The sequence below is a fragment of the Gekko japonicus genome, unplaced genomic scaffold (assembly GCF_001447785.1).
Source record: "Gekko japonicus isolate JY-2015 unplaced genomic scaffold, Gekko_japonicus_V1.1 scaffold18, whole genome shotgun sequence".
Taxonomy (NCBI): Eukaryota; Metazoa; Chordata; class Lepidosauria; order Squamata; family Gekkonidae; genus Gekko; species Gekko japonicus.
The window spans coordinates 621,240-636,628 of record NW_015170275.1 but is presented as its reverse complement, the minus strand read 5'-3'; the positions used below and the strand labels follow the sequence as shown (position 1 = coordinate 636,628).

The 15,389-nt window shown below is 43.0% G+C and overlaps 1 protein-coding gene across 1 annotated transcript in view; it reads left to right on the top strand.

Moving 5' to 3' along the window:
• FIGF (c-fos induced growth factor (vascular endothelial growth factor D)) overlaps positions 1-5,918 on the top strand; it is a 28,489-nt gene extending 22,571 nt beyond the window's left edge. The window contains exons 6-7 of the mRNA XM_015417606.1: positions 3,046-3,241; positions 4,732-5,918. Of these exons, the coding sequence (XP_015273092.1) occupies positions 3,046-3,241; positions 4,732-4,858 (323 nt within the window). The 3' untranslated portion in view covers positions 4,859-5,918. The remainder of the gene's footprint in view (positions 1-3,045; positions 3,242-4,731) is intronic.
• Positions 5,919-15,389: the final 9,471 nt, after the last annotated feature.

The following is a 15,389-nucleotide window of genomic DNA, read 5'->3' as shown; positions in this document are numbered from 1 at the left end:
GGCAGGTGCATTTCAGGCACTCTGTGCTGAAGGACTGTGGTATGGCATTTATGCTATGGCGTTCCACAGGGCTCCATTTTCTCCTGCTGGAAAAGGACATCTAGAGATTGTGGGGGAAGTATTTTCAATTAATTAATTATTGTATGGCATTGTATGTAGAATACCCAGGAGATCCTAAGACTGTCTGGCAGCCAGACGTTCAAGCTCTTTTAGCATTATGCACCACTAAGTGGCAAGCTAGACTTGTTTTTAAGGCAAGAGATGTTTCAGAGGTGGTTTTCCATTTCCTGCCTCTGCATCATTACCCTGGTATTCCTTGGAGGTCACCCTTCCAAATACTAGCCAAGGCCAACTTTGCTTCGCTTCCGAGATCGGACAGGATCGGGCTAGCCTGGCTTATCCAAGTCAGTTATCTTCAATAAGTGGATAATACCCACTGATGTTTCTTCTTTTCATTTAATCTCAGTAAGGCAGTGAAGCTTTGATCTGGATGGCCCAGGCTAGTCCAATCTCATCACATCTCAGAAGCTAGGCAGGGTCAGCCCTGGTTAGTACTGGGACGCAGGGGTCATTTCGTAGAAAAAGAGCTAGGGGAACTCATTAGCATAACATTAGCATATGCCACACCCCCTGACATCACCGGAAGTGTGTCATAAGGCCACACACCCTGGTGCAAGGAAGCCCCGCGAAGGCCCTCCCTGGCCCCAGGCAGACAGGGGTGGGGAGAGGCAGGGAGGAAGCAACTTACCCTCCCTCTTCTCCTGCCTCCTCCTGGCTCAATGAGGGCCGGAAGCGGGGTGGCCGAAAGCAGGGGGCGGGGCTTCGTCATGTTCCCTCACCCCGGGGGAACTACGATCCCCCACGTTCCCCCCCGAAATGACCTCTGCTCGGACGGGAGACCACCAAGGAAGTTGAGTTGCTCTGCAGAGGTAGGCAATGGGAAAACCACCCCAGTTTGTCTCTCGCCTTGTAAACCTTACAGGGTCGCCATAAGTTGGCTGTGACTTGACGGCACTTCCCCCTAAGGCAGTGGATGTTCTGAATAGGAGCTTGGTCATGAGATAAGCTGAGTATAATAAATTTGAGGCTGGCATTCAGCTGATGCAGGGTTGCACTTCTCTGAAATATCAGATTTGCAGCTCGGGAGTAATATTAGATCCTGCATTGTTCATGGATTCACTGGTGATACTCGTAGCTTGGAGAGCTGTCTACCACATGGATTGGTGTACTAACTGTGGCCACTTTTGGACAAACTTGCCACAGCTATCTATGTTTCAGTAATGTCCATGCTTGGTTACTATAATACGTTATCCATTGGTCTGCCATCTGTGGCAATTTCAGCTGATTCAGAATATAGTCATTAGGTGGCCAACAGGAATTCATTACAATGAGGACATTTATCAAGTGCTTGAAGATCTTCACTTGCTTTCAGTCTGTTTCTGGGCACGTTTCAATGTGCTTTAAAACCTTAAATGCCTGAGACCAATCTTAAGGGTGCTCTTCGATGTCATTGGATGTCTTTCTTCAGGTTCAATTGAGACAAATGATAACCAAGATCTAGTTCCGCATGTTCAAGGTGACTAGTTTCTTGAAAAACAGCTCTCTGTCCTAAATAGCAAACACACTTTTAAACTGACAAGAGTTTTCAAAAACGTTTGTGAGATAATATTCAAAATAAATTCAAGAGCAAATGTAGTGTAGTGGTTAAAGAGGGTGTTGGACCAGAGCGAACTGCCCATTTAACTTACAGGAAAGTTTGGCAGTGGGCCACTGCTGTATGGAGCCACTGGTGGCCAGAACCAAGCAGAGCCAAGCCCCAGCAATTCTGCCTGAGCCTCAAAGGGTCACTTGGCCCATACTCCTTATCAGCAGTGGCTCGCCAGCTGTCTCCTCCAGCACTGCTTCCAGTTTGGGGGATGGTGCAGTGGGTGGGCTCCTTAGCTAATGCCCCTTGTCAGCCCTGCTGCGCTGAGGGGCCCCACAGTGCTGGCTTGCTCTAGGGCCATTGTCACTCCCCAGTCCGTTCCTGTGTGGGACCAGGGCTGAGTCACTCAGATTCAAATCTCCATCCAACCCATAAAGTTCACTGGGTGACCCTGACTTTCTCTCAGCCTAACCCTATCTCATAGAGCTGTTACAAGGATAAAACTGAGGAGACAAAATGAAATCCAGGGAGGAAACCTGAAATAAAAATGTGATGTTGTTTGTATCAATGCCAGAAGGGATCTGCTGTTCAAAGTAAACAAACAGACAAAGTCTCAGTAGGTATGCCTGAGCTCTTAGACAAGCCTAAAATAACACTTTGGATCCCAGAAAATACTAACCAGAAAATACTAACTAATCTGGCCACCAGAATCCACACAGGTGTCAGCTATGCTGCCATGGGGGTGGGGAGCTGGTATTCTAATTGCCAGTGAATTCCTTCTGTGCTTCTTTGCTGCTGTAACACTTATCTATAAGTTCTGCAGATGGTGATGTTGATGTCTGGGTTTCTTGGGAACCGTGGGAGAGAGTTTGGTTCCCAGCTTCAGCGCTAAATGGCCGGAGCCCTTTCTCCCGCGCGGGGGAGTGTGGCTAATTGGCCAGGGCAGTGGGGTGTGTGCATACGAATACCCTATATCCTATTATGCCCCATGGGCAGCCGTCATTCTTAACAGTGCCTATGTTAATGCATCTATAGCTCTTCAATAAAGTATTACCTTTCCTGATAAGTGTGTACTACGTTGTTGACAACAGGCTATGCATTTATTTTTGTTGGGATACTATCATAATATTATGTTATTTTTAAGCAATGGATTCCCCAGTTCTAGTGATAAATTGGTGAAAATTCAAATTCTGGGAGTTCCAGGCCTTGAGTAGATTGACCATTTTATAAGTCAAATTGAAGACTTCTTGTAAATCTGCGGGATATAACCTACAAGTTACACCCTTCCTATGATCTTTAGCAAAGTGATAAGCTGCCAACATTTTAAGAGCTTTCAGTGCAAAAAGACTTTATAAATCACTCTCCCGCTGGACTACAAAACCGTGTGTCTTTTGTGCCAGGACTTCCTCCACTTGCTGAACTTGCTATGTGTGCACCAAATATGGACTTTGATGAAGAGAACTGTGAGTGCGTCTGTAAATGGAAGTGCACTGGCAATTTATTTCAGAACAAAGAGAATTGCAGCTGTTATTTGTGCACAGAGAATCAGGACAGCTGCTTTCAGAAACATAAGACATTTAATGCAGAAACATGCAGGTAAGCATTTCCTTGCATTTCAGCTCAAAAAAACAGCCTGCTCAGCCCCCACCAGGGTACCTGATGGATCCACTCCCACCTTGAGGTTCATGCTGAATAATGAGGTTTGAGTGAGGATAAAATAGACTCAATCAGCTAAACGTTTTGATTTTTTAAAAATTATTCCTCTACAGCAGAACCAAATGACTCAGGGTTTGCTACTAAAGATTAGTTTGCATCATTTTGGGATTCCCACTCTTTCTACCTAGCTTGCTTTGCCAACTGTGATGGGTCTAGTGTTAAGATAATGCTTGCCAACATAGTGGTGGGGCCTGGAGATCTCTCAGAATTACAGCTGATCTGCAGACCACAGAGATCATTTCCCCTGGGAGAAATGGCTGCTTTGGACGGTGGATTCTATGGCCTTATACCCCACAGAAGTCCCTGCCCAGGTTCTACCCCCAAATCTCTAGGAATTTCCCAACCCAGAGCTGGCAACCCTAGTTTAGGACAGGTAGTCTCACACAACCGTTTCTTCTAACCCTAGGGCTGCCAAATGCCCCCGGGGGGCAGATTTCCCCCCACTTTCGAGCCCTGATTTCCGCGCCCGCAGAATCGGGGCCCGGGGGAAACCCCACCCCCACGTGCACGTCACCCGGATGTGACGTCACACGCTGGGGCGGGGTCACAGCCATTTGAGGGGAAAACATAGAGTAGATGGCCAGGGATCCCCCGCCAAGAAGGTAAGGGAGATTTGGCAACCCTATCTAACCCCAAGAAAACTTTTGCTAGTCCTCTCATTCTGGACATTCAAAGGTTTCCTGGTCTTGTGAACGACTCAATGAGCATTTATACTGCAGGCCAGCAGGACTTGGGCAGGCATACCTCAGATTAATAGCATCACCTTTGTTCCCAGTGATTGTTTTTTCTCATCATCCTGGTGCAATTTTTCATGCATTTCCTGTACAACTATGCTTACTAATTTCTGGATGGTGGACTAACCAACACAAATGCAAAGCAAGGAACATGAAAAAATCACAGGAAAAAAAAAGGAAAACAACATTTGAAGTAAAGATACAATAGGCAAGATGAGAAACATCCCAGGATGTTATCACAGGATATTCTCACAGAACAATTAATCCTTTTTTCCCTGATGAGGCCACTTTCACATGAAGAAACTTCATGTTCAAACATCTGAGAAGTTAGGAATTCCATGATGGAGTTCCCAGCTATTTTCCGCTCTAAAAATCAGGTGTGTGGGAGTCCTAATTCAGACCAGGGCCAACACATGAAAGGGGGGGGGGGTTTAAAGCTTTCCACACCATGCCATTTTCCCAACCTGAAATAGCTCAAGGAAACCATACCAGTACTAATATGGGGGAGGTGGCAGGGGTGCTGTGAAGATGCAACAGGTTTGGATTACATGTTTTTAAAGAAGATCACTTCCAGTTCCTATTCTGTGATGTAGAATTGTTTACTTACCATGTCATCTTTTCTGTTGTCTTAAACAGTTGTGAAGACAAATGCCCATTCCAGGCCAGAACGTGCCCAACTGCTAGGCCAGCGTGTTCAAGGCACTGTCGCTGTCTCAGGGGGGGAAGAGGCCACCATGGGTCCCAAAGCAAAGAAAACCCTTGATCAAGCTTTCATTACCCTTGCACAAAACATGCACTCTCTGCTTTGCAAAGTAGGTGTCTTCTGCCACAAGTTATTCATCTGTAATAGCCATGGGATATGAGTGACATTACTAGTGAAAAAAAATCAAATTGGTATTCATTATGAAGAGGATGAATGGGTGTGCAAGGACATTACCATCTGGCTTCAGATGTCTGCTGCAACAGATTATCCTTGTTCTGCAAAGGGTCACTAAAAGGACCTATATCCATCACAGCTGACAGGGAAGAAACTGATATGCTTGTTGCCGGAGGACAGTCAACATCCAGCATTTTGAAAATGCAAAAGAAAATAGTTCTACATCGATGTTATTGAGCATATTTCTTTAGAGCAGGGGTCCCTAACCTTTTTGAGCCTGTGGGCATCTTTGGAATTCTGCCACAGGGTGGTGGGTGCAACCACAAAATGGCTGCTGCAGGAGGCGAAGCCAACCACCAAATATCAGGGAGTGAGGGTATGCACAACTCTTAATAGTAACTCCTCAACATTTCAGGCAGAAGCTGTGTTTAACAGGATGCCTTTTAAAGTGAACATATCATTTAAAACTATTTTCTTGAATACACACAGTTTCCCTTCAGTCGCACGCTGAAGATCCTTGGTGCTGTGGGGGCAACTGCTGCCAAAGCAATGTTTTTAAAAGTCTGCACAGCCAAATGGAAGTCCTGCTGGACAAAAGCCCTGCCCACTTCCTAAAAACACTTGGTGGGCCCCGGGAAAGGTGTTTGTGGGCACCACGGTGCCCTCATGCATCATGTTAGGAACCCCTGCTTTAGAGCAAACTTCCATCGCTTGTATCCATCATATGTTCAGCACTGAATTAGTTGATCTACTGTCCATTTTTATTATTTAGATTTATTGTAGAACTACTGTCTGATAATGTTCCATATTTAAAATGTATATAGGAAAATAAATGCATTGGGTTATTAATAAATGTATATTGCCATATGTCACTTGACATAAAATCTTAATCTCAGAGAAACTACAGTAAGGTTTTTAGTGTTCACCCCTTCCATAAACATGAAGCTCCACGAAGAAACATCTTATTTGGCACGGCTGGATTTATTCTCTCATTTGTTTTTTTTAAAAAAAGAGAGAAGCAAGTTTCTAGCATTCATTGCTTTGTGGAAAAACAAATTGTGCAAGCCTTGCATTCAAAAGGCTCTTCTGTCTCTGTGCCTCTGCGGGTAGCTTCACACATGTACATAAATTCCTTGATTGCTGTGCCCCTGATGACAACATCTGAATGGGTGAAGTGACTGCACTGAATAGTATTGTATTTGAAATAATATGAAGGGATTTGAAACTAAGATCGTTTGCTTGGTTTTATCAAGTTATAGTGTCCCTGATTATATGATCAGATTTTCACTTATCTGCCATATTCTCTTTATCTAAACAAGAGGAAATTTGGGGAGTGATCCTGGACCCAGCCCAATGCCCTCTAAGCTGTGGAGTCTTATGAGCAAAGATTCTTCTTTGTGAGCAACTGGCATTCAAGTTGTGAGCAAGCGATTTGGCTACGGCATCAATTAGTTTGCTCTGGAGCCATCCTTCCTGAGCTAAGACAGAAATGTGTGAGCCAGAGACTAAAAAACTGTGAGCTAGCTCACACTAACTCACCTTAGAGGGAACACTGACCCAGCCTTGCTTTTTGATGATCAAGTTGGCACCATTTCTGTGAGTGTTTTGTATCATTATCATCGTATATCTAATTCTGAACCAAGCCCCTGGAGAAAATGTATGCTTTGGAGGGTGCTTTCTATAACATTATATTTGACTGAGGCCTCTCCCCTCTTCAAATCCTGCCCACCTCAGACTCTACTCCAGAATCTCCAGGAATTTTCCAACCTGGAGCTGGCAACCCTAGACAGGCCTAGCCCCAATGATTTCTCCCTCAAAGGTAAAAATAGGACTAGAAAGGGCCCTGCCCCCTCCCCCTACATTTTTACTTATGGACTGAAGCCCGGAAAACTGTGATTGCCTAGCAACAGCCACTGAGGGAATCCATTGCTTTAAAGCTACATGCACTTCTTTTATCATTTTTGGATTTTTTTAAAGCTGCCCAGTGAGGGTTTTTTTAGATTTCACATTTTTCTGCAAATTTAGAGCCCTTTTCAGGTTGGTAGAAAGATCTGTCTTGCCTGTTGACTGCTCTAGTCACTGGATTTAAGTATCTAAAGATCTCCTGACTTCACTACTAGAATATAAGATTCTTCGGGTAATTTACAACCAGTACTCTCTCTAGGTGGATCTGTGGCTCGAAATGCATCAATTTCAAAAGTTTTTTTTTTTTTACTAGTTCAGCTATTTCAGTAGATAAATCACCATGGTAGTACCTCTTCACAGGTTTTGCCATAAATGTATTTATCGTATGGCATAAAGACTGAAGTGAAATCAGTGGTACATACTTTCTTTTAGTATTAAAATCAATGCAACGGAGTCTCTTCCTTGGGCATTTGAATGAGCCGAGGTGCTGTTAGAAGAACATGCAGTTTCATTGTACAAATCACACTGGTGCTTTAAAGGGGAGCAACAGAGCTAGCAAGGCCAATTAGATATAGCTCCTGTACCCTTCCCTTTGTCTGCTCTGTTGCTGCCTTTTGCATATCAAGAATGCTACTCTTAGGCCCCGTTCACACGGAGAAGTTGCCGCGCTAAAGACACGAATGTCAGGCAGATTTTCGGTGCACGATCACACCACAACATCTGGGAAGCGTAGCACACCCATGGCCAACCCGTGGCGTCCCGCCAAAGATGTGCAGTAAAAAAGTACCTCAGAAAGTGCACTAGTATCCAGAAAACGCGAGGCAGGGGCGGGCGTCTGATCGCGGGAGCACTAGTATCCCGTGGCATCTGGCGCCCATCCACGTCCCGTCACAAAAAAGATGTTTTTCGTAAGCACATGTGCACAAACACGTAACTGACAGCAGTTCTGCTATGCTGAACTGCACATGCACACAAACACGAAACACTTGCCGCGTTGCTTCTTTGCCATGGTCCAGCATCACCGTGCGAAGCCTCGGGGGACCGTTTGATTGGGCTACCGTGCTTTATTTTGCTCCAGGGCGAACAGTCACACATCCCCCTCCCGCGTTATCTGGCCCATGTGACCGGGGCCTTAGGGGATTTTCCTTCCAGCGAATCACCACCAATTCCTCCTGCTCCCTCCTTCCATCATGAGGGCAGGACATGCTCTCAGCAATCTTTTTCCATCCTGGTTTTGATAGCTAGCTAGAATTCTTTCTCTGACTTTCCCATCTTAGTATGGAGCTGTTCTACTATAAAGAATTTCTGTTTCTTTTCTAAAGCCATGAGCCTCTTGTGAACTTCATTCCTAATGCAGCTTTCCCTTTCAGCGGCACAAACCAAGCTACTCAGCTCTGCCCAGAGGTGCATATGAATCTGAGTGGAAATGTTAATTTAAATAATTTACTGAAAGTCACAAGCTTTCCAGTGTTTAGGATTTAATATTTTCCTATAGCCAGCATTAGTATAATTGAAAAATGATTCAGTTTAAATAAATGATGCTTTATTTGTCTAGAACTTTGACTTCAAACATGAGTTTTGTTGAGGTCCCTACAAGGCTTGCTTGGATTAATGCATGCAAATCACACGGTTAACTATCAATCTTTGTTAACTTCAGGAAGGCAATAATGGTATACATTCTTCTGGGCTCATTACAAAGCACTCTCCACTTAGAACATTAGGCAAGACAGATGGGATCTACAAATGATGCCCTGTCATCCATTTTACATGTCAGTCTCTTGCATTAGTATTCACTGAGAACACCAATAAAGGACTTAAATTGAAGAATCAAAACTGTTTTGAGCTGAAAGAGGAAAGGATATGATTTGTAGCCAATGATGCATGACTGGTATATTTAAAAGGGTGCAGCACAGAATCTGTATTACTTCTCCTCTTTGTTTTACCATGTATTATGCTAACCGTATCTCCAAATACATCCTAATATGGGTAGCCTTTCTCATTAATGGAGGAAATCTGCTAAAATTCAGTGTTAGCTTTGGGTAACCCAGATCCAAAGAAGATCTAATTATTTATCTAATTAGCACAGACTGTGTCCCTACATTAATCAAGGAACCTGTGGGGTATTTTTACATGGGTTATTCGCAGGGCATACCTTCTGTACCATCCAGACAGCTTTTTTACAATGAGAAACAAAAATATCTAGCTCTAGTTTCTCCCTCAGGAAGATCGGGGTGAATGAAATATCATGATGATAGCTTGGTTCTGGGTTAGACCCAAAATACTGAGGGTGAAATTAAATCCACAGAACAGAAGAAGAGTTGGGTTTTATACCCCACTTTTCTCTACCCTAAGGAGTCTCAAAGCGGGTTACAATCACCTCTTCCTTCCTCTCCCCACAGCAGACACCTGAGGTAAGTGGGGCTGAGACTGGACCAGTGTCACCCAGCAGCTTCATGTGGAGGAGTGGGGAATCAAACCTGGTTCTCCAGGTTAGAGTGCACTGCTCTTAACCACCACACCACCCTGGCTCTCAGGATTCTCATCCCACATTCTTCTACTGTAGCGTACCGAATCCCCTGAAATTTTACTCCTGAGGGACAGGAGACATTCATGAACTGGGGATTAATGTGGAGAGGGGGAACTGGCAAAATTTCCCATTAAAATAAGTGACTTGTGACTTTCAGTGCACTGGATGGTGTTGGCCCTGCTGTGTATTTGCTGATTCTGAGTCTGTAAATTTATCTTTGTTCCTCAGGGTCAGATTCTGATTTACTGGAGAGGTACTTTTGAATTCATGACTGAAAAGCAATCATGTTTGTTCTTATTATTTTCCATCACCTTTGTAAAATGACCTCAGTGTGTAAATAAGAGCCAGGTCTGCATTCCTCATAAAGTGCTTTGACATTTAGCCAAATGGTTATATTTCTCCACAAGGCTCCATTTTGATGGACTAGTATGACAAAAAGCAATTTGCAAAATGGTTTTCATGTTACAGCCATTAGGTGCCTTAAATTCATGCCAGAGTGGTAATGGGCTGTATTTTACAGTAAAACACAGAGAGGAAGTAACTTGCAACATATTACCATATACAAGCTAATCTCCTTTTAGTCTTAGGGGTAATTAACTGCCCATTTTCACTAATGTCCCTTTGAAGTAAATTGGTCTGGGCTACTGTAAGTAGCCAATAAACCTTTCCTTTCCTCTGGCACAACAAAATAATTATACAAGAGAACATTTATATTCCTATAGCTCCATCTACTGTTTATCATGACAGTATTCCTTTTATTAAAAATTTCCTAAAACACTATTTTAGCTGTAGGAAATAAAAAGCAATTTCTTTAGCAGCCCCCCCCCCCAATGTTCTGGGGTCTAAATACTTCATACTTCTCATTCATCAGTTCTGGTTCTAGTGCAGGAACAGGAAGCTACATGGTACGATGCCATTTCTTCCCATGGACCAAACATTTTATTTAATTGCATTTTAAAGGAAATTGTTATCTAACCATTTTTGAGGTAACTTTACATTCTCTCCAATATTCTGAATTTTAGTTGAAGAGTTTGTGAATCTCAGTCCATTTTGGTGCCACCCTTGTTGCACATTTATTTATTAACCTGTGGCTTGTGATTGTTCTTAGTGCTGAGAATCTGTCCTCTTGGTATTGAGCAACTATGCAGCCATGGAAGCCAGATGCAATAGCAACAGCATAAGACATACAATAAGCACTCTAATAAGATTGGATTACAAAGTTAGAGAACACTGCAATAAAAACAGTAGGAGACATAAGAAATGCAAAAACTGGATCACAGCAATCATATATATATACATATGCTGTGATCCAGTTTTCACATTTCTTGTATTGGCACTTTCTGGCTCTCCCATTGGCTGTGCTGTGTGCTTCGTCAGCCATTGGCTCATCAACTGCCACTCAAGAGCAATGCTCCGTCTAAGCTGTAGAGTCTTGTGAGAAAAAAAATTACTTTGTGAGCTATTGGCATTAAAGTTGTGAGTGGGTGATTTGGTTACTGCATAAATTAGTTTGATCTGGAGCCATCCTTCCTGAGCTAAGACAAAAATGTGTGAGCCGGAGGCTAAAAAACTACACCGTTCATGTCTCTTCACAGTGCCAAACTAAGTGAAGCTCAACATGGTCTTCTTTCCCTGCTGATTCTGCCAAGTCCATTCCCTTGGCTGTGGCCCTCTTTATCTCTTGTATTCCTTGGATTCACACGTTTTTGAATGAAGGAGTGATAAATGCTATTTAGGAGACTGAAAAATGAAGACTTTTTAGTGTGCTTTTCCACTTCATAGCTCTATCAAGACTTCTTGAAGAAAAAAACATTCCAGGAACATGGCCAGAACAGTGTCAAGAATATTTGCATCAAGATTTTGTGTTGTACTCACATCACTATTGATTGTACTTTACATAAGGATGATTGTTGTGTGACATAAGAAATCTGCATTATAAATATTATAAATAGTATAACCAAATGTGTTAAAGTCATAGAACAGTGTTTTTTTTTGTGAGCTTACTTTATTTTTCCCTCTGCTACCACTATGGCAGAGCCTGGAGCAGCTCCTGGATGCCCTGCTGCAGCTCCCAGGCTCCACCACACAGGTATGAAGGATAGAAGGCAAGCACAGAGAACACTACTTTACTTTTTGGTGGATTTAACTCCCCTGTGTAAATTAAAATATTTTTTAGATTTCTCAGCAAACCTGTGGAGTGCCCATTTGCTGAAAAATCTGTTTAGCCTCTACGTGGCCCCAATCTGCAGATTTAGCTATCCACAGATGTGGCCACAGGTAGCTATTACAATATAATATATTGCTAATAGCTGACAGCAAGTTCAGGCAGGTAATTCTGTAGCTAGGTCAGAGGTCCCCCATCTTTTTAAGACTGTGGACACATTTGAAATTCTGAAACACAGAGAGCATCACTTCCGGTCTTGACAACAGCAGGTTTCAGCGAGAACGCTCCTCGGGACACCGCTGAACACTCACTGAAACTCCCGACTTTCCTTATGACTTTCCTTTATCTTGCTGAGTACCCCTTAAGGGGGTCTCTGGGCAAGGAGCTCGAACTGAGAGACGGCGGGGATGGCAGTCTGCACACAAACTGGGTATTGCTCTGAAGCAGGAAGTTTCACATTGAAGATTAGTGAAGACTAGGAAACCACAGAAGACTCTCCATATCTGTTTTTTTAAAAAAATTTAAGTTAAAATACCGTTTGGCGAAGAAGACTAGAAACTGTAAGCTGATTTCTTTCCCTGCTGGTAATGAAGTGGAGTGGCAAAAGAGAGAGATGTCCCCTTTAAGCTGTGCCAATTAAGTTCAGGGGTGGAGCAAAAGGAATTCAAGGGTGAGTTGCTTTTTTTAAAATGGCGTCTGAAAGTCGCACGAACTCAAACTTTTGGGTGGAATAGTAGCTAGGGCAAACAAATAGGGGAAATTAGGAAGCCCTTCTCTATTACGTAGCAGTGGTGGTGATAGGCTCTCATCCTTTTCTTTTCTCCCTCCCCCCCTGTTTTTCTTCTCCATGAATTCTCCTTCGCTGTGAGCTTGTTAGTTGCTTTTTGTGTGGTGAATGGGCGGGAACTGAGCACGGGAGAGACAGGACTCCCATGGGAAGAAGGTAACTGAGGCAACAGGACAGAGAGCTGAGAACAACGGGAGTGAAAACAATAAATAACAATATAACACGCAGGTGGACGAAGGAGAAGAGGGCAGAAGGAGGACATAGGGGGAAGTAAAAATGACATTGGGGTAAAATTGAGGAATAAGACTCACTCAGCAAATTAAGAAACACCAGACAGATATCGTATGCCTCCAGGAAACGCATATTAAAAAAGATAACAAAAACTTATTAGAGTGTAAGAAAATCGGGGAATGCTTTGGTTCAGAGCAGATACTCAAAAAAGAAAAAGTTTCTTCAACCTGAATTGGTGTTTGAATCGGACGATGGCAGAATTGTGATGATTAGAATTCAAAGACAAACCAAATCAACATTAATAGTAAATATCTATGCTCCAAATCAGACGCAAGAAAATTTTTATGATTCTTTAAGAGAAATCATTTCAATACAGACCTTTGATGACATTTGTATAATAGGGGACTATAATGCGGTTTTTGATGGTAAAATAGACAGAAAGAAGCAGACAGGCAGACAGAATCGAGGAAATGAAATCCCAAAAGCCTTCTTACAATTAACAGAACAATTTTGTGTTGTGGTGTAGATGCATGGAGAATCAAGAACATTAGCAAAAAAGACTACACATTCTTCTCGGCCAAACATACATCCTGGTCGAGACTAGATATGGCCTCGAACTCAACAACACTAATAGATGAGATCTTAGATTTTGAGATTCTACCATCTACCTTTGCGGACCACAACCCATTGCTGTTGACATTACAAGACTCATTTAGGAGGAAAAGATGGTCCATGAATACGTGGCTTCTGAACAATAAAGATTTTGTAAAAGAATTGAAGGAAGACTTTAATGAATTTTTTAATTGCAACATTCAGCCTGAGACACCTATTGATACTGTCTGGGATGCCTTTAAGGCCTTTGCAAGAGGTAAGATTATCAGTCAAGAAGCCTGGCTGAGAAAACAAAGAAAACAGAAATTTGAACGGATACAAAACCAAATTCAAAAAGAAGATAAACTGAAAGAAAAACCAACTTTGGAACAACTAAGGAACAAGATTAAAAGACTACAACACCAACTAAATTGTATCTTGACTCAAGAACTTGCAAAGATATATGAATATATGAAACAACAATATTTTGAGAATGCAAATAAACCAACTAAATGTTTGGCATACAAACTAAGGAAAGAGAGAGACAAAAATGTATAACATCATTAAAAAATGAACGAGGAGAAGAAAAATTCATTCTTAAAGATTTGAAGATTATAGAAAATTTCTATAAAAGGCTATACCAACAAAACGAAGAAGAGCAATATCTAATACAACAATTCTTTCAAAAAACACAATATAAAGAAATTTAATAAAGATCAAAAGAAAATATTAAATGACCCCATAACAATGTTTGAAATAACTGAATCAATTAAAAGATTAAAAAGGAAGAAAATGCCAGGCCCAGATGGTATTCCAGTTGAATTTCATCAAACCTTTGAAGACCAGATAATATTACCGTTAAAAGCTACTATGCAAAATATTATCCAGATGAAGAAATTACCAAACTCTTGGAATGAAGCCTTAATCACATTGATTCACAAACAAGAAACAGATGAGAAATAAATAAATATGGTTTTCCCTTGTATGGTCGCGGCCCCGCCCGCAGCATGCCCGGCGTCATGATGTCACTTCCCTGTGACGTGCATGAAGCGCGCGCGCACGGGGAGCCTCACAGGAGTCCCCCGCCGGCAAGGTAGGTAACATTTGGCAACCCTAAATAGGCCACACCCAACAGCAGAAACTCATTAGGATTGGCTACATTAGGGGTGTGTGGCCTAACATGCAAAGGAGTTCCTGCTACAAAAAAGCCCTGGGTTTTGACAACAAACAAGGTAAACAGAATAACAAGCAAAAGGTGGGTGTGGCTGGATAACCACACTTCTGGTAACATGGAGGTGTGGCCTAATATGCCAATGAGTTGTGCTGTCAGAGGTGTGGCCTAATATGCTAATGAGTTTCTGCTGTTGGGTGTGGCCTATTATGCTAATGAGTTCCTGCTAGGCTTTTTCTACAAAAAAAGCCCTGTGTGTGACTATGCTTCAATCCCAGGTTTTGGATCAGAATGCTAGATACCAAAAATGGGATAAAGGGGATCTTTCAGAGCAGCTGGCTTGTGTAGGCTTGCTGTGCACATACTACATGTTAAGAGAGAATTTTTTTGCTGTCTGTCTGGTAGTGGTAAGGATGAGGCTCAGCCAGCCTTAAGCATAATTAGTTTATTCTCTCAAACAGAGGTCAATTCGGAGGGGATCGTGGGGGATCGCCGTTCCCCCGGGTGAGGTGCAGGGGGCGGGGCACATGATGAAGCCCCGCCCCTGCTTCCAGCCACCCCGCTTCCGGCCCTCATTCAGCCAGGAGGAGGCAGGAGAAGAGGGAGGGTAAGCTGCTTCCTCCCCACCTCTCCCCACCCCTGCCTGCCTGGGGCCAGGGAAGGCCTTGGCGGGGCTTCCTCACACTCCCGCCGGCCAAATTTATACAGTAGCCAAATCGCTCGCTCACAACTTTAATGCCAGGAACTCACAAAGTAGAATTTTTGCTCACAAGATTCCACAGCTTAGAGGGAACATTGATATGAGCCCAAGGAAAGGGCATCCAACTGGCTCATCCTCTTTTGCTACAGCAAGTGGAGGAGACACCCTACTTCCCTCTATTTTAGAGTGTTTCAAGCTGGCTGCCTGTTTGGGGAGAGGTAGGAATTTTCTGCCCCTTCAGCATAATTGGCAACAAGCTGTTCCCCCTCCACTCTGAAATAAAATAGTTTGCAGGCCGTGGTGAGGGAAAACTTTGCTTCAGTGGTACCTTGAGGCATTAT